Source organism: Phyllobates terribilis, unplaced genomic scaffold (assembly GCF_046119375.1).
Source record: "Phyllobates terribilis strain yellow unplaced genomic scaffold, ASM4611937v1 Scaffold_2__4_contigs__length_985480577, whole genome shotgun sequence".
Classification (NCBI taxonomy): Eukaryota; Metazoa; Chordata; class Amphibia; order Anura; family Dendrobatidae; genus Phyllobates; species Phyllobates terribilis.
This window is the reverse complement of record NW_027362762.1, coordinates 849,104,904-849,123,242: the sequence shown is the minus strand read 5'-3', so window position 1 is coordinate 849,123,242 and position 18,339 is coordinate 849,104,904. Positions and strand designations below refer to the sequence as shown.

Below are 18,339 nucleotides of genomic sequence, written 5' to 3'. Positions count from 1 at the left end.
GAGCACATGGAACTGTGGTTGGTCTGCCTAAACAGGCTATTAACTGTGGTCGTTAACAGCTGTAGTTCGGCAAGGTGTAAACCCACCACAAGGCCGTATTCAGCTAGATGTGCCTAGACAGCTGTTGAATTGGGTCAGAACACTTGGGGCTGGGGCGTGTATCGCGGTTCGTGTGAATGCAGCCTCACTCACTACTCTTTTTGCAACAACAAAAAAATCATCATGCTTATCTGATGTTGACTGTTGCAAGTACTGCTCTTGATATAGCCAGTATACACTTGTGTGCATAAGCCAAAATACCTATTGAGATGTGTTTTACATGTACGAATGCTGGAATGAAAGAAGCAGGGGAGAAGAAAAATAGATGCTATTTAGGACAAATAGAGAATATGCGTTTTTGTTACTTTTTCCTTTTATCTTGCTTTGTTCAGATGTGAATTTCTCTTCATATATAGAAGAATTGGCTATTTTATCTGGTGGAATAAGACATGTTTGCACTCCTGGTTTGGTGCGCCTGTCTACAGTGCACCCACGTTATTATTTAGCACAATTTAAAATATTCAACTCATCTGTAGAACTAAGTCCCAGTGGTGCTAGCCGTGATATTTTTCCACATGGACATAGTCCATATTACAAAATTGTTTATGTGATTTGAGCCATTGACTGTCATTGGTCTGTGTGCCATTCAGAACAGCAGAGACTGAAAATACGATGGTGGGAATTCAACCTCAGTGCAATAGAAAGTGTTAGATTTTTACACTTGTTAATAGGTGACATGTAACAATCAATTTGATATGATGTTCTTGACTATTTGCATGACTTTGCACCAGATTCCACCCAACATATCAAATATGATTCTGCACAAATGTAATAAATGGTATAAGTACTAAGCATCAAAACCATTGAATCATGCCAAGCCTACAGTTTATTGATATCAACAAATGTCTTACATCCCTTGCTTAAATGCTTATTCTTCACATAATCAGCATACAGTTCTTTCGAAGTCCTTGAGAAGGCAGCATGCCATGGTCCATGAAAACCTGCCTAGAATCAGATGACTAGTATGGCTACTTTCAGAATTCCAGGCATTTAATATTTCTTAATCGAAGATGAATCATTGGAAGACATGCTGCCACATTTGCAATATGGCTTCTTGAAGCCAAGTGAAGAAGAGTTGTCGCTTTTTAAAGGCTTAGGGATGTTGCTGTTCGATTTCTCCGGCTGTACTAAGGCTTTTTCGAAATTTCCGTGAGGGCACGTACAAGTCTTGAAACATTTACAAGGAATAATGTCCTCTTCGGAAAGAGAGGTATGAGATGGACAGCTGATGGTTATTATGCCTTTGATTGTGCCTTGAACAATAGGCTTACATTTCCCAGGTCTAGGACAGCAACACGGACAATGGCAGTGGAAACATTTGAGTTCACTGGTGACACTTGACTGCCACTTGGTCTTACTAGAATTATTCTGGGTGTCTCTGTACATGTCATAGCTGGGAAGAGGCATTTTGTGACAGGTTGTCTACTGGGATGGAGAGATGTTACAAGTTTTGAAGATTTGTAGTATCAGTCAAAAGATATCATGTAGGTGTTGATTGTTGCCACAGATGGTTACAGCTCTGCAATAAAAAAAAAAATGTGAAAAAAGATATTTATAACAATTGTTTGTAAGACTAGGTTCACACAAGTGCTTGGGAGTTCCAAATGGAACCCCTGCAAGAAACGTTTCCATCCTTTAACGATCCCAAATAGAGCCACTTGAGCCCCAGTCACTAAAATGGGGTTTGCTTGGGTGTCGTTCAATTTAATGGGAAAAAAAAAACAGCATGCTGCATTTTTTTCTTTGGTAAAATGACAGAACTTGCGACAAATAGTGATGTAAAACTAGCCTAATCTATTGGATTCATAAAAAGTAGCAGAAACTTTTTAAAGACTAAAAGACCCCATGCATATTAAAGTTTCCCTAAGCTGTTCATTTCAGAGGAACTGGGTGACTCTTAAGGAACCTGTTATGTAAAAAAAATCCTGCTATTAACCTGCAGATATGGGGTTAATCTGCAGTATAATAGAGTTCTAAATCCAGGCGGCAGCCGCACTGAATGCTCAACTGCCAGGAGGAAATGAACTTTATTCCTCCCTGCAGCCTCCGGCTTTCAGTCATAGAGGTGCAGCTTCAGTAATTGCTCAGTACACAGTGAGCAGCGGCTGTAACCAATCCCCAGCACTGACTGACAGCCAGCTGTACAGTACATCAGTATAAAGTTCATGTCTTCCTAGTAGCCGGGCCTTTAATGTGGTGGCTACATGGCTTTAGAACGCTATTAACTGCAGATTAACTCCATATCTGCAGGTTAATGGCTTTTTAGGACATTACAGGTTCCCCTTAACTGGTTATGGTTTATGGTCCATTGGATTTCCCAGGAGATAAGCCATTACCATAGTTATTTGGTAGAAGCGTGCTCCACGCTCCCCCTAAAAAAACAAAAAATGAATATGAGGCTTATAGCTATCTAAGGTGTATGGGCACATTAGGAGTACATTCAGACATTTGAGGATTTGTTGCAGAAATCACACCAAAAGCCAAGTCAATTTCTGTGCAATATAAGTGGGGGATCTAAACTCCTTCCACATATAGTTTTAAATTATAGATAGAACAAAATTTGTTAAAAAATTATCATATCACATGCAGATTTTACCGTAAATTTGGAGCAATATCCAGCCCGATCACCGGTGCTCCTGACCTGAGCTAACTGCATCATTTATGCCTAGGAGGGTGTCAGCGCAGATCAGGAGACTCAGCGATCTGCCCGGGGCTTGTAATAAGATTACAGCCTGCATTTCATAGACATAGGAAACTCACTGTGGATTGGTTTTGTATGTGTGTGTGTCTTAACAATTAATTTTTTTTTCACTTGATTTGGAAAACATACTGTATTATTAAAGTTGTGCAGTACTTTAGGTTAATGCCCCAATATATCCCCTGACGCCCCTAAGCCTTTTTGTAAATACCTTCCCTTACAGACAATGCCTGTGAGCGGCGCTATCGGTGGCCACTCACAGGCATCACGTGACCCCCCGCTGATGTCACAACAAGTGAGGCCTGACTCAGCGCTGGGGTCCCAGAAATGAACGCCAGGCCCTGACTAGAGTACATTTCTTACAATGGCCGCTGAAAGATGCAGTAACTGCAACACACCCCATCAAGACTGATGAATCAGGGACTATAGCGATCTCTGTACAGAGAACTCTAATGCTAGTAGTAGTAGAAAACTGCTAAATACAATGTCATTTCCTACCTCCAATTTCTCTAATTTACATCCATCACCAGTGCTGCCCGAGGTGTTATTAACAGTAATGGCTTTGACTTTTCTTTATCCGCTTCACATCATCTATTACATCACAATCGCATTCTTATTAGGTTATCAGCATTCTAAACTCAACATGGCCGATTTTCTAATAATGTCAGTCTCAGACAGAGAAAGTTTACCCTATGCCAGATTAATCAAACTTGCCCATATTGTTTGATAACTTTACTGAATCCTTATACTGTCTAGTCCATACATGTCAAACTCTGGCCCGTAGGCAAAATTTGGCCTGTAGGGTGATTATATTTGGCCTGTGACACTAGAACCACCACCCCTTTGTGGGGTTATTATTCCGTATGGAGGACTACGTGGGGCCCATTATTCCGTATGGAGGACTACGTGGGGCCCATTATTCTGTATGGAGGACTATGTGGGGCCCATTAGCATATACAATAATTGCTCTCTGTGTCTTATATTGAGGGTAACACACTTAGGTCAGTTTCTTTTCTCCACATAAGAAACTGGGACTGTTTTGGAGGCCCGAACCAGTAGGCTGAAGACACCCACTTCCTACTTCACCCCATTATTACAGTAAACATAATTTGCAGCCGTGACTTCCCAAAGCACCGAAGCTTAATCACATTTGATTTACGGCTTCATGGCTGCCCGTGTGCGGGAAATAATGTGTCCGACTGCTGTAATGTAAAATCATAGCTGGCTCACAGGGAGGTGTATAACCTTTTGCCGGTCCAGTGCTGTGCTCACATGCTGTGTTTTATACAAGTTTTTTTTTTTCAAACACACTTCACAATGTGATAAATTTGGCACATTAAGTTTGCCCTATTAGACAACTTTAGTTATTCTATAACCATTAAGTTTTTATTTTAGGTCCCTCAGAACGACATACATTACTGTCCTACAGCTTCACATATTGCTGTGATACGGCTGATAGTGGTCCATGTTCCCTCCAAGGTTTCATTCATAACATTACCTATCTGGACAAAGATATTGGGGCTCACCTATTAAAGGGGTTGTCCACTACTCGGACACCCCCTTCCCAATCCCGGTTTGCCCCTTGTAAAATAATAAAACCTATACCCACCTCTGGCACAGTTCCTACAGTATCAGCACTGGGTCTCCCAGGGATCACATGACAGGGTTATGTCACACAATCCCTGCTGCCAAACAGTGCTAACTTCCCGCCCCCCATCCCTTCAGACAAATCACATACATCCAGAGAAAGTGAGAGCTGCTTCTGCTATCTCGCTTCCTCTGGATGTATGTGATTAGTCCATAGCAGAGTAGAGTGAAGCCAGCGCTGATTGGCTGCAGGGATACTAGAGGGGAATATAGGGGTTGTTATTTTACAAGGGGGCAACATAGGACTGGAGGAGTTGTCAGTAGTGAAATGAACCTTTAGGCCAATTTCACAAATTCTTTTCATAGTCTGAGTACAATCTTGGATGTAAGGATCTCCTGTACCAAACTCAAAAGCCTTTTATGTGCCTATGGGGATGTTGCATTTAGCCAGTCTGTGAAACACTGATGTGTGAAATCAGCACTAAGGTTTCAGCTCAACTTTGACTAGATCAAGGCTGTCTACATGTCCGCCTTTGATTCTTCTTATATCAGCTCCTCGCCAAGGTTTCCTACCACACACATTGCTGAGATTGTTTCACTTATTCTCCTTTTCAGGTGCAAAGATGTTTTTGTGACGGGAAGTGGACTACTGGTTGTATGTCCCTGGATGTCATTAGAACCATGCTGTAAATTAGGGAAGAACAAACTGTCAAGTGAGAAGAAATGGTGTGGATAATGATCTGGCAGCATAATGCTCCAGGTCAGGATGATTATAGGGATACCAAACTTAACTTTTTTCTTTTAACCGCTTATAAAGTTTAAGGAATTTGCATAGAAAAAAAAAGGAATTCTGTTTTGCCCTTTTCTTAGGTCTGTAAAATTTTAATTTTTCTCATCAATGGAGCTGTGTAAAGGTTTGATTTCTACAAGGCAAGACGTCTTAATTGATACCATTTTGGAGCGTATACCATGTACTGAGCGCTTTTTATTGCATTTTTGGGAAATTGACTAAAAAGCAATTCTGTACTGAGTTGACTGTACAGGTTAAATAATTTTATATTTTGAGATTAAGTTTTTACAGATGCAGCGATTTTAAATATATATTTTTTTAAATTAGGAAGGTGGAGTGCAGGGCGGATTCCAATTTATATTTTGTTCTTAATTTTTCAATTTCTTTAGGAGGTCTTGAACATTTGACCTCTTATTCTACATACTGCATCACAACAATATTGAAGTATAAAAGGCAGAACGCAATACTCCCATGAAAACCAAACATGATGGGCTGCACATAAGTAGCTATGGGAGCCCTACTGTCATGGCAAACAATCACGTCATCGGGGGGCTGATGAGCTCCTGAAACTATACAATAGTTTTAAACGCTGCTGTCTGAGACCAACAATGACATTTAAGGGGGTTATAGGAGCTAGCCCAATCACTTCTGTTAAACAGAAGGCTGAACAACTCAGTTGGCATCTGCCGGGTAAGGTGTGGGCTATGCTTCAGAGCCCGCTCCAAACACAGACACCTTACAGATGTACGTCACACAATGGGAATACGTTTAAAAGCCCCTTGCAAAGTGGATAGCGTTTTAAATGGTTGCTTTGATATACAATTCCACATTTCTTTAGCACCAAGGTCTCTAAGGACAGGGCCAAATGCCATTAAGGGCAGACGTGTGATTGTACCATGAGCGAGTATGTTTTGTTAACCCTTTCGCAGAGTACGTTCGGCCAAGCACCGAGTATGTATAGCGTGCTCGGGCTTTAAGTTTTCGTCGCTCCGTGAACTTGATTTGCAACTGTTTGACAGATTTAATACATGTGAGGAATTCTGGAAAAACAGGCATTCCTCACATGTATTAAATCTGTCAAACAGTTGCAAATCAAGTTCACGGAGCGACGAAAACTTAAAGCCCGAGCACGCTATACATACTCGGTGCTTGGCTGAACATACTCTGCGAAAGGGTTAACAAAACATACTCGCTCATCACTAATGGCTAGCTATCACTACATGACCACACACAGACTACATACATGTAACAGAAGGCCAACATCCATACTCGTGCTGTAGTAATGCCCATTCAGTATGCAGTCTATGGTGACCATGTCTCTTGCTCACCAGTCATACACCTTGTGTATTGTACAAATTATAAAATACAATTCACAAAAAAAGTATTGGTTTATTTTAATTTATTTCTGTACAGAACATCTTGCCTCGTGTTTAGATGATGCCAATCTGAAAAAGAAACAAATACATATTTTTATTGTAAGAAAAGAAAAAAAATTCATACAACTTTATTTCATATGACTAGTTCATGTTTGAGCAGGAAGCCTGCCACTATATGACGTGTAGATGAAAACCTTCATTAATCACTCATCGCTGGGACTATAGTGCATCAGTGGTTCCTTTAAACACATCAATGTATTCAGACAAGGTAAGTATCCATCACATGCACAGAGAAGTCCCAAATTATTACGAGGTTTCACAGGTTTAGCCAAATGTGACAAATTACGGGGCTGGTCAGATGGTCATGATCAGTCACCACAAATATTGGCTCCAAATACATAATAGGCACTGGGTCGTCAGAGCAGACCTATACCCGCCATCACACGTGAGCCTGAAGACACCTGTGCATGTATAACATGGGCAATCAGACACAGGGGAATTGGCAAATATGGGATAATATTGGACTATTAGACAGACTACATATAAGTGGTTATTTACCCATAGGATCAGATCACACATGACATTTTTTCAGAAAAGCTGCTTTTTACATTATCAGCAAAAGTGATGAGATGTCAGACATTTCATGCACATGCAGCTTTTTTATTTCCCCCGGCTGAATTTAAGCATTGAAGCAATCAAAGTGCAAAAAAATTTACAAAAAGATGCAGCAAAAGTGTGTGCTGCGTTTTTGGTGAATAACATTAAACTTTATTAACTTGTTACACAAGCAATCCACCTAAGAAACATAAAAAAAAAAGTATAAAGCAGTTTGCTGCCTTTGTATTGCCAGGAGTTAAGGCTTTAACTGCAGAAGAAAAAAAAGGTTGCAAAAATACCACGTGTGAACATAGTCAAAGGGGTATTATGCCTATAGATCTTTAGTGCAGCCATTTAGAGCCTATGAACAGAATTTACCTTGTTGGCAACGTCAAGGGCATCATAATCTGGTGCAAGGCGGACGTATGCCTTCTTTTCACCATCAGGCCTGCAGAAACAAAAAACAAAAAACACTGTCAATAGTGTACATCCTACATCTATACATTGCTTCACGTCTACCCATGCATCAGTGGTTCCTTTGGAAACATCACAGTGATCAGCCAGATTAAGTTTTCCATCATGTGCATATGCCGGCGTATGTACACGCTCCTCGCTCCGCACGCTCACCTGATGAGGGTGTTCACTTTGGACACGTCAATGTCATAAAGTTTCTTCACGGCCTGCTTGATCTGGTGCTTGTTGGCTTTGACATCAACAATGAAAACTAGAGTGTTATTGTCTTCAATTTTCTTCATTGCCGACTCCGTGGTCAGAGGGAACTTGATGATGGCATAATGGTCAAGCCTAAAAGACAAGAACATCATTGAGAACTATTCAAGAAAACTCAGGTCACCGAAGAGCCCCCACTAAAATAAATGCCACAAAGTCGTATGTTATATATTCTACCATTTCTAGAAATGTTAGCCACAACAGGGTGCACAAATTTTGCCAAAGCAAGCCCTAAAAACCAAAGCTGGACTTTAGCATTGGATGTCAGGCAGTGGCTCTACTCAGGGTGCAAAATTGGTCATGTCTGAACACACCTCTAAGAGTGCTTAGTTATAAGATCATCCCCATTCTTAAGTAAGGTTCACACAAACTAACTGGCCCATCTGTATTAAAGAGGTTGTCCACTGCTTTAGTATTGATGACCTATCGTAAGATACGTCATCAATGTCTGATCGGTCAGGGTCAGACACCCGGCTCACGCATCGATCAGCTGTTCCCGGTGGTGGCTTTCAATACTCAATTGCTGAGCTGCTCAGACTTCTGATAGTGGGCGCTGCTGGGTACTGCACATCAGCCTTCTCCTATCAATAGGAGGCAGATGAGCAGTACCCTGCAGTGGCCACTATCACAAGATGGCCAGCTCAGCCAGTAATTGCCGCCACCGATATAACAGCTGATCGGCGGGGGTGCCGTGTGTCTGACCCTGACTGATCAGACATTGAGGACCCATCCTAGGATAGGTCATTAATACTAAATCAGTGGACAACCTCTTTAAGGCTATGGAGCCACGCTCCGACTGTAGCTCATGACCCACACTAACCGCACCATAGGAGTATATTTGCTGGCCACAGAATGGAGGCCCTGTTTAAGGTAGGAGTCCTACATACAGCACACAAATATGAGCTCAGGGTGGCATTTAATGGGTGCTATAGAGTCAGCATGTTTTATGCCACATCTTGTCATGAGCGGTGGTCACTTGCTCTTCTATCTGCAGCCACGTTTTGGATGGGAGTTAGAAAAACACAACTTTCATAACAAGCAGCTCCTGAACAAGCAAAAACAGCACAGAACTTCAGGTAAGACATTAGTGTACTAAAACCTTATTTCTAATGTTTTTTTTTCCAAAGTGGCCAGCCATAAGTTCAGATGGAAACATTACATTTCTCCAGGGAGAAACCCTGGGATTACCCACACTGAAGATTTAAAGGTGCATCCACATGCAGTAATTTTATTTTATACAAATGTACACCTTTTCAGTGCAGTAACTTGGTGGGGCAGGAAACCAGCCAAGGAGTATTGGTGACACAACATCAAAACCGTATCATATTATGTATCATCTCTAATTATGACAAAGGGGAGTCATTACATCAAAGGCAGAGGGGCAGCATTAACATGTTTACTACCAAGCGTGGTCCAGAGACACCCACCAGAGTGCCAGGCATGCAAACATACAACCCAGGAGATCCCCTATGTTCTTTGATTGCTTGATAGGCGGCAATAGACCAACGTATGGAAACGTGGTGGTGCTTTTTTTTTGAATGGAGAAACCTAATAAGCTTCCTTTAACCCTTTCGCAACCTTGGGTCTTGTCGTTTTTGCTTTTTCCTCCCCTTGTTCCCAGAGCCATAGCGTTTTTATTTTTTGGACAATATGGCCATGTGAGGGCTTATTTTTTGCGGGACAAGTTGTACCATATCGTCTACGGGAAAAAAATTCCAAGTGCAGTAAAATTGCAAAAAAAGTGCAATACCACAGTTGTTTTTTATTTATTTTTTTTTACCACGTTCACTGAATGCTAAAACTGACTTGCCATTCTTATTCTCCAGGTCATTACGAGTTTGTAGACACCAAACATGTATAGGTTATTTTATATTTAAGTGGTGAAAAAAATTCAAAAATTTGGTACATTTTTTTTAAAAAGAAAAATAGCCCCATTTTCCGAGACCTGTAGCGTCTCCATTTTTCATGATCTGGGGCTGGGTGAGGGCTTATTTTTTGCGCGCCGGGCTGACGTTTTTATTGATAACATTTTGGGGTAGATCCGATGTTTTCATCGCCCATTATTGCATTTTATTGCAATTTTGCGGCGACCAAAAAACGTAATTCTGGTGTTTAGAATTTTTTTCTCGTTACACCGTTTACCGATCGGATTAATTATTTTTTTATATTGATAGATCGGGCGATTCTGAACGTGGCGATACCAAATATGTCTATGTAGGATTTTTTTTTATATATATTTTATTTTGAATGGGGCGAAAGGGGGGTGATTTAAACTTTTATATTTTTAAAAACTTTTTTTTTTCACTTACTGCATGCTTCAATAGTCTCCATAGGAGACTAGAAGCAGCAACTATCCGATCGCCTCTGCTACATACAGGGGACCAGCAGATCCCCTGCATGCAGCAGAAATGGTCCTGTGCTATGAGCGCCGACCACTAGGTGGCGCTCATAGCGACCAGATCATGACAACCACAGGCGTCTGATGCAGACCCTGGGCTGTCATGCCCACCCATCGGTGACCCGCGATCACGTGACGGGGTCGCCGATGGGCGGGGCTTATGACGCACAACCCGGAAGCGCGCGTTAAATGCCGCTGTCGGGAGGTTGACAGCGGCATTTAACATGTTAACAGCCGCGGGTGGATCGCGATTCCACCCGCGGCTGTTGCGGGCACATGTCAGCTGTAAGAATCAGCTGACATGTGCTCGGTTCAGTGAGGGCTCAGCGCAGCAGCCCTCACTGAACCGGGGGTACGCAAATGTGCGTACTAATACGACATGGGCTGTAAAGGGGTTAAAGAACATTCAGGAGAGCGTCCCACTCATATCAGACTTTTGGGTGTGGAGATACGAAGGGCGTCTTCACACATTGCGGTCGTATTGCAATGTGGGTTCTTGCCACAATTCTTTCAAAGCTGCAACAAGCAACATGACTGTAGTGTGAATAAGGCACATCAGCAAATATAAGTGCAATCACAGACACTCAGGCTTTGATCGCTATGAAATACATCATTTGTGCCCAAAACATGAGTAAGGTAAAAATCCAATAATAAATGTAGGAGACATAAAATGCAGAAAAACGTGGAGTGATTGTCAAAGACATCAAGGCGGCACACAGCCATCACATTCCTACAGCTGTGATCTGACTGGTGTCTGAAGGAAATTACTTTACTCCGTTGCAGCAGCTTGTATAAATCTCCCCCCAGTGATATGTGGGTGTCAGACACCCCATCGCCACCATGCTTATAAAAGACAACATACTTGTTCCTGGTGGGAGCACTTTTCCTGGGGTACTTGGGTTGCCTCCTCAGCCTCAGGGTCTTCGGCCTCCGGAATGTAGGGGAGGTCCTGATTTTCTTCTTCTTGTGACTGTGTACTCCTTTCAGCACAGCCTTCTTGGCCTTAAGCGCCTTAGACTTTGCTTCAGTTTTTGGAGGGACGGCTGAGCAATAAAAGATTAAAGTCACATTAAGCAAAGCTTAACACAATCACTTGCAATCATTTTAAAGTGTAAAAGCTGAAAAAATAAAAATTATTTTCACAGGTATTCATTGGTTATCCAACCTGTGACTGCAATCTACAGAGAAATCACTATACACAAGTATTGGTATATACAGGGGTGTAACTAAAGAATTACTCAGTGATAACACAAAGTACATCACTGAACCTGCTAGAGTCGCCAGCTCCATAGGAATAGTCGCAGGTGGCGTTATGGAAATCACAGGATGGACAGACATGCTAATGATATGCAAATGATGAAAAAATTGAGATAGTTTTCCAAACACTTTCATTTACTCAGTATCAAATATGAGCAGAAATCCCTGCACTTGGCTGCTATCAATGAGGTTATTAATGGTTGTTTGATGAATGTTCTGTCACGCTGAATGAACAAACAATCAAGATAAGCTGCTGGCAGCTCCCTTTGCAGTTGGCGACCAATGACGTTCTAGATGTTCTTTGTGTGCTCAATGGGAGACAAATCCAGAGACGCTGCAGCCATGGTAGTCGTTTAGGCCACACAGGCTGCTCACAGTAGCACGAGCAACATGTGGCCTGGTGCTGTCCTATTGAAAAGGAGCTCCTGGGACACTGGAGAAATGACTGTACTACTGGTCTCATGACTGAATCAATGTAACTGGAATGAAGGCTAGTGGAATTGGGCTGCTGTACATTATCCTGCGTAGGACCAGTGTGACGCTCCGTCATGAAGGCCTCTCCAATGACCTCACACCACTGCTCTTAAGCACCATCATGGTGCAAGAAAGACTGCAATGGAGGTCTGTCCTCTTCGGTGAGGAGTCCCACTTTTGCATCAGTTGCAATTATACCCGGAGATTGGTGGTAGACCATGTGGGTAGCACAATGAAAGGAGCTTCATGAAGGAATGTGAAAGTGTCCCATGATCAATTTTTCAAAAGAATACCAGACCACAAGTTGCTGATGTTACTGTGAGCAGCCTGAGTGACCTAAACGTGCTACCGTGGCCTCCAGACTTGTCTCATCGTTGGTCGGCAATTACAAAGGAGCTGCCAGCAGCGGATCTTGATGATTTGCGCACAGGTGCTGCATTCAACGTGAGAATCCTCAACCCCTAACAACCGTTCATTTCTGCCAGTGTCGCTCGTTCTAGATACTGAATGAATGGAGATATTCTGAGAGTGGTGTTATTTTTCCATCATTAGTGGAGCAGTAAGATCTGTGCATCCTCCTCCCTCCTGCTGTCCATCCCCTGTATATAGCCTGCAGGCTGCCTCAGTGTACGGGAGCCGGGCCGGCACATCAGTACGTAGTGCTGGAATCACGGGGCTCATACTTTGATCGCTGATCACATCACATGTGCCGGCTCTGTGCTCCCCGGGATCTATGGCCGCCGGCCCTGTGCTCTCCAGGATCCGGGCTCTCCGGCACACGCGGGGGCCGCTGCCAGGCCTCCTCGGGATGAGCCGCATGGAGGCGGGCGGGGAGCTCCCTCCTCTCCGTACACAGCCCCGGATCAGGCCCTGCAGTGACCACCGCACTGTGCACCACTCAGCGGCCAGCAATATGCTCGTCCTCCCGGTATAACGCGCAGTCTCATCCCGCAGCTCTTACCTTGCTTCTTTACTTTCGGAGCCATCTTGCGAAAAAGGAAGGGCGACGGGTTTCTGAGGCAATATCAGCAGGGGCTGGAAGAGGAAACCACGCGAGACAACGTGTCAACGCGCAGTGCATCATGGGTTATGTAGTTTTCCTTTAGGATTTAGGAAACTTCCACGTAGTGTGAACTCACCTGGATTCCCGGGGATTAGTTCTCGTCCGGTCCCCAGCCGCGGCTCCGGGCAGTTGTGCAGAGACTAGAGAACCGGGTACTACAGCCCTAGAGAGCGGCACAGCGCTGCTAAAGATCAGACCTCCACAGATGTAGTAACCGCTATAACCCCGCGGTGGCGCTGTGGCAAAAGGAGTCGGAGAGAAGATGAAGCCAGGCCGTCCAAGACTCCACGTGTGGCGCCATGCTGTGGTTGGCGCAGCAGTACCTTGCCATTCGTAAGCTGGAGAGCCATCTGGTTAGTATATGAAAAGAAGGATAATGTGAACCGGACAGTATAGTGCTCGCACAGTGGCATACAGTGTGTCATCGTGTTCATCGCTCTGGCATTACGTGTTAGCAAATGGGAGCTCACAACTTAACCCCTTCACCACCTTGAGTTTTTGTTTTTTGCTCTCTCCTTTCTTAACAGAGCCATAACTTTTTTCTTTTTCCATCAATATGGCCATGTCAGGGCTTGTTTTTTTTTGCGGGATGAGTTGTACTTTTGAATGACACCATTGGTTTTACCTTATCATGTACTGGAAAACGGGAAATAAATTCCAAGTGCTTTGAAACTGCAAAAAAAGTGCAATTTCGCAATTGTTTTTTTTTTGTTTTTTTTTACTATGTTCACTAAATGCTAAAATCGACCTGCCATTATGATTCTCCAGGTCATTAGGAGTACGCAGACACCAGACATGGGTAGGCTATTTTTTATTTATGTAGAGAAAAAAAAAGCGCCATTTTCCAAGACCCGGCCGTAGCGTCTCTATTTTTTGGGATCTGGGGCCGGGTGAGGACTTATTTATTGGGCGCCGAGCTGACGTTTTTATTAATACCATTCTGGGGTAGATCCGATGTTTTGATCGCTCGTTATTACATTTTATCGCAATGTTGCGGCAACCAAAAAAACATAATAATGGCTTTTTGGCTTTTTTTCTCGCTACGCCGTTTACCTATCAGATTAATTCTTTTTATATTTTGATAGAATGGGCAATTCTGAATGCGCCGATTCCAAACATGTGTATTTTTGATTTTTTTTAATTGTTTTATTTTGAATGGGCCAAAAGGGGGAGATTTGAACTTTTTATATTTAATTTTTTTTTTTTTTTAATGTTTTTAAAAACTTTTTTTTTCTACTTTTTAGATACTTCAATAGTTTCCACCATGGGAGACTAGAAGCTGCATTCATGTGATCGCTTGTGCTACACATAGCAGGGTTTCAGCCCTGCTATGTGTAACAAAAATGCTCATCTGCTATGAGCGCCGGCCACTGGGCGGCGCTCACAGCAGTTCGGTAATGACAACCACAGGGGTCATGTAATTATGCGCTGATCAGATTGATAGCCATTTTTTGTGGGAAAAGTTTCAGTAAAACTTGCATTTCAGTCATTAAAATCACTATGTATAGGAGTTCAGTGGGCGGTCTAATTCTGTGATTGATAGTCTTCCCTGTATGATTGTGCCTGCAGAAATAGCAGTCAATCACTAGTAGGACCGCCCACTGGTCTCCTATACATACAAACACCAGGGATCTCAATGAATAAAGTAGGAATTAGGGTATGTGCACACAACCAGGGCTGTGGAGTCGTGCAGTCTGAGTTGGTGTCCATTTGGTGGAGTCGGTATAAAATGGACCGACTTCGACTCCTAAAATATATAATAAATTGGGTACAGTAGTTCAATGCAGTTTGTGGGGAATATTTTTTCATAAGAATTTGGGAACGTTATGAAATGTCCTATTCCTGATCTAAGGGTCTAGACTTTTAGCTGAGATGAATCTGTGCTACAGTAAATGTATCACTTACACATGAGCCATGTATGAGGGAGTCGGAGTCGTGGAGTCGGAGTCGGTGTCATGGAAATAGAGGAGTCGGAGGTTTGGCTTACCGACACCACAGCCCTGCACACAGCATCTGTAAGGCTACCTTCCCATGATAAGCTTTTGGTGCGTTTTTGATACTGTGTATTTTTGAAAAGTCAAAAACGCAGCATCTTACAATTTCAGCAAAGTGGATGGGATTTAAGCCACGTTCACACGTTGAATATTTGGTCAGTATTTTACCTCAGTATTTGTAACCAAAACCAGGAGTGGGTGATAAATGCAGAAGTGATGACGTGTTTCTATTATACTTTTCCTCTGATTGCTCCACTCCTGGTTTTGGTTTACAAATACTGAGGTAAAAAAACTGACCAGATATTCAACGTGTGAATGTGGCCTCACAGAAAACTCATGTACACTGTGCTTCTTTTTAATGACGCATAAACTGACCTGCGGTGCTTGTTTCAAATCTGCAACATGTCAATTTCTCTTGCGGGTACGCTGAGTTCTCTGTGCGGATTTTTCCCATAGACATTAGGTGCAGAAATTCCGCTGGTAAATAACACAAATGCGTTTTAAGTGCATTTCCGCAGAGGAAACATACAGTACAGACCTAAAGTTTGGACACACCTTCTCATTTAAAGATTTTTCTGTATTTTCATGACTTTGAAAATTGTACATTCACACTGAAGGCATCAAAACTATGAATTAACACATGTGGAATTATATACTTAACAAAAAAGTGTGAAACAACTGAAAATATGTCTTATATTCTAGGTTCTTCAAAGTAGCCACCTTTTGCTTTGATGACTGCTTTGCACACTCTTGGCATTCTCTTGATGAGCTTCAACAGGTAGTCACCAGAAATGGTTTTCACTTCACAGGTGTGCCCTGTCAGGTTTAATAAGTGGGATTTCTTGCCTTATAAATGGGGTTGGGACCATCAGTTGTGTTGTGCAGAAGTCAGGTGGATACACAGCTGATAGTCCTACTGAATAGACTGTTAGAATTTGTATTATGGCAAGAAAAAAGCAGCTAAGTAAAGAAAAATGAGTGGCCATCATTACTTTAAGAAATGAAGGTCAGTTATTCCAAAAAATTGGGAAAACTTTGAAAGTGTCCCCAAGTGCAGTTGCAAAAACCATCAAGATCTATAAAGAAACTTGCTCACATGAGGACCACCCCAGGAAAGGAAGACCAAGAGTCACCTCTGCTTCTGAGGATAAGTTTATCCGAGTCACCAGCCTCAGAAATCGCAGGTTAATAGCAGCTCAGATTAGAGACCAGGTCAATGCCACACAGAGTTCTAGCAGCAGACACATCTCTACAACAACTGTTAAGAGGAGACTTTGTGCAGCAGACACCTTCATGGTAAAATAGCTGCTAGGAAACCACTGCTAAGGACAGGCAACAAGCAGAAGAGACTTGTTTGGGCTAAAGAACACAAGGAATGGACATTAGACCAGTGGAAATCTGTGCTTTAGTCTGATGAGTCCAAATTTGAGATCTTTGGTTCCAACCACCGTGTCTTTGTGCGGCGCAGAAAAGGTGAACGGATGGACTCTACATGCCTGGTTCCCACCGTGAAGCATGGAGGAGGAGGTGTGATGGTGTGGGGGTGCTTTGCTGGTGACACTGTTGGGGATTTATTCAAAATTGAAGGCATACTGAACCAGCATGGCTTCCACAGCATCTTGCAGCGGCATGCTATTCCATCCGGTTTGCGTTTAGTTGGACCATCATTTATTTTTCAACAGGACAGTGACCCCAAACGCACCTCCAGGCTGTGTAAGGGCTATTTGACCAAGAAGGAGAGTGATGGGGTGCTACGCCAGATGACCTGGCCTCCACAGTCACCAGACCTGAACCCAATCGAGATGGTTTGGGGTGAGCTGGACCGCAGAGTGAAGGCAAAAGGGCCAACAAGTGCTAAGCATCTCTGGGAACTCCTTCAAGATTGTTGGAAGACCATTTCCGGTGACTACCTCTTGAAGCTCATCAAGAGAATGCCAAGAGTGTGCAAAGCAGTCATCAAAGCAAAAGGTGGCTACTTTGAAGAACCTAGAATATAAGACATATTTTCAGTTGTTTCACACTTTTTTGTTAAGTATATAATTCCACGTGTTAATTCATAGTTTTGATGCCTTCAGTGAGAATGTACAATTTTCATAGTCATGAAAATACAGAAAAATCTTTAAATGAGAAGGTGTGTCCAAACTTTTGGTCTGTACTGTATGTCACACAAAAGAGTTAATAAATAACATTTCCCACATGTCTACTTTACATCAGCACAATTTTGGAACCAAAATTTTTTTTGTTAGGGAGCTATAAGGGTTAAAAGTTGACCAACGATTTCTCATATTTCCAACAAAATTTACAAAACCATTTTTTTAGGGACCACATCACATTTGAAGTCACTTTGAGAGGTCTTTATGACAGAAAATACCCAAAAGTGACACCATTCTAAAAACTGCACCCCTCAAGGTGCTCAAAACCACATTCAAGAACTTTATTAACCCTTCAGGTGCTTCACAGGAATTTTTGGAATGTGGAAGAAAAAAATGAACATTTAACTTTTTTCACAAAAATGTTACTTTAGACCCAATTTTTTTTATTTTCGCAGGGGTAACAGGAAAAAATGGACCCCAAAATTTGTTGTGCAATTTCCCCTGGGCACGCAGATACCCCATATGTGGGGAAAAAACACTGTTTGGGCGCACGGCAGGGCTCGGAAGGGAAGGAGCGCCATTTGACTTTTTGATTGTAAAATTTGCTTGAATAATTAGCGGACGCCATGTTGCGTTTGGAAAGCTCCTGATGTGCCTAAACAGTGGAAACCCCCCACAAGTGACCCCATTTTGGAAACTAGACCCCCCAAGGCACCTATCTAGATGCATAATGAGAACTTGGAACCCCTAGGTGCTTCACAAATTGATTTGTAAAAATGAAAAAGTATTTTTTTTTCCACTTTTTCATTTTTACGAATCAATTTGTGAAGCACCTGAGGGTTCCAAGTGCTCACTATGCATCTAGATTGGTGCCTTGGGGGGTCTAGTTTCCAAAATGGGGTCACTTGTGGGGGAGCTCCACTGTTTAGGCACATCAGGGGCTCTCCAAACGCGACATGGTGTCCGCTAAAAAATTGAAAGGAAAATCGGCTCAAATTGTTAGTGGACACCATGTTGCGTTTGGAGGGCCCCTGATGTGCCTAAACAGTGGAAACCCCCCACAAGTGACCCCATTTTTGAAACTAGACCCCCCAAGGCACTCAAACTCAAGTAGCGAGCACTTGCGCTCAACACTAGTCGCCATATCGTCATCTTTTTTTTTTTTTTTTTTTTTACTTTTGAAA

The 18,339-nt window shown here is 42.6% G+C and overlaps 1 protein-coding gene and 3 non-coding genes across 5 annotated transcripts; all 4 read right to left on the bottom strand.

Moving 5' to 3' along the window:
- Window positions 1–907: 907 nt before the first annotated feature.
- RPL23A (ribosomal protein L23a) lies at window positions 908–13,046 on the bottom strand. 2 transcript variants are annotated; one of them, XM_073667880.1, is made up of 6 exons: window positions 12,967–13,046; window positions 11,137–11,317; window positions 7,775–7,951; window positions 7,526–7,595; window positions 6,598–6,619; window positions 908–1,618 (listed from the first exon to the last, which is right to left on the bottom strand). In XM_073667880.1, exons 1-5 carry the CDS (start codon window positions 12,989–12,991, stop codon window positions 6,605–6,607), a joined length of 468 nt encoding a protein of 155 aa, XP_073523981.1. In that variant the 5' UTR covers window positions 12,992–13,046; the 3' UTR covers window positions 908–1,618; window positions 6,598–6,604. The 2 variants fall into 2 exon arrangements, with proteins under 2 accessions (XP_073523981.1, XP_073523980.1); XM_073667879.1 differs by lacking the exon at window positions 908–1,618 and having other exon boundaries at window positions 6,544–6,619.
- On the bottom strand, window positions 6,775–6,839 carry LOC141256922 (small nucleolar RNA SNORD42). The gene has a single exon (XR_012317861.1). It is a non-coding gene; the product is annotated as a small nucleolar RNA SNORD42 (small nucleolar RNA).
- Window positions 7,669–7,734, bottom strand: LOC141256921 (small nucleolar RNA SNORD42). The gene has a single exon (XR_012317860.1). It is a non-coding gene; the product is annotated as a small nucleolar RNA SNORD42 (small nucleolar RNA).
- LOC141256927 (small nucleolar RNA Z17) lies at window positions 10,824–10,895 on the bottom strand. The gene has a single exon (XR_012317866.1). It is a non-coding gene; the product is annotated as a small nucleolar RNA Z17 (small nucleolar RNA).
- Window positions 13,047–18,339: the final 5,293 nt, after the last annotated feature.

What these genes read in the sequence shown, in the direction of transcription:
- RPL23A (XM_073667880.1), bottom strand. Translation starts at nt 12,991, where the DNA reads ATGGCTCCGAAAGTAAAGAAGCAAG. An exon ending in AGTGCTCCCACCAGGAACAA is followed by an intron (nt 7,952 to 11,136) that starts GTATGTTGTCTT and finishes CTTGTCTTTTAG; the next exon opens with GCTTGACCATTATGCCATCA. An exon ending in AAAGTGAACACCCTCATCAG is followed by an intron (nt 7,596 to 7,774) that starts GTGAGCGTGCGG and finishes TTGTTTCTGCAG; the next exon opens with GCCTGATGGTGAAAAGAAGG.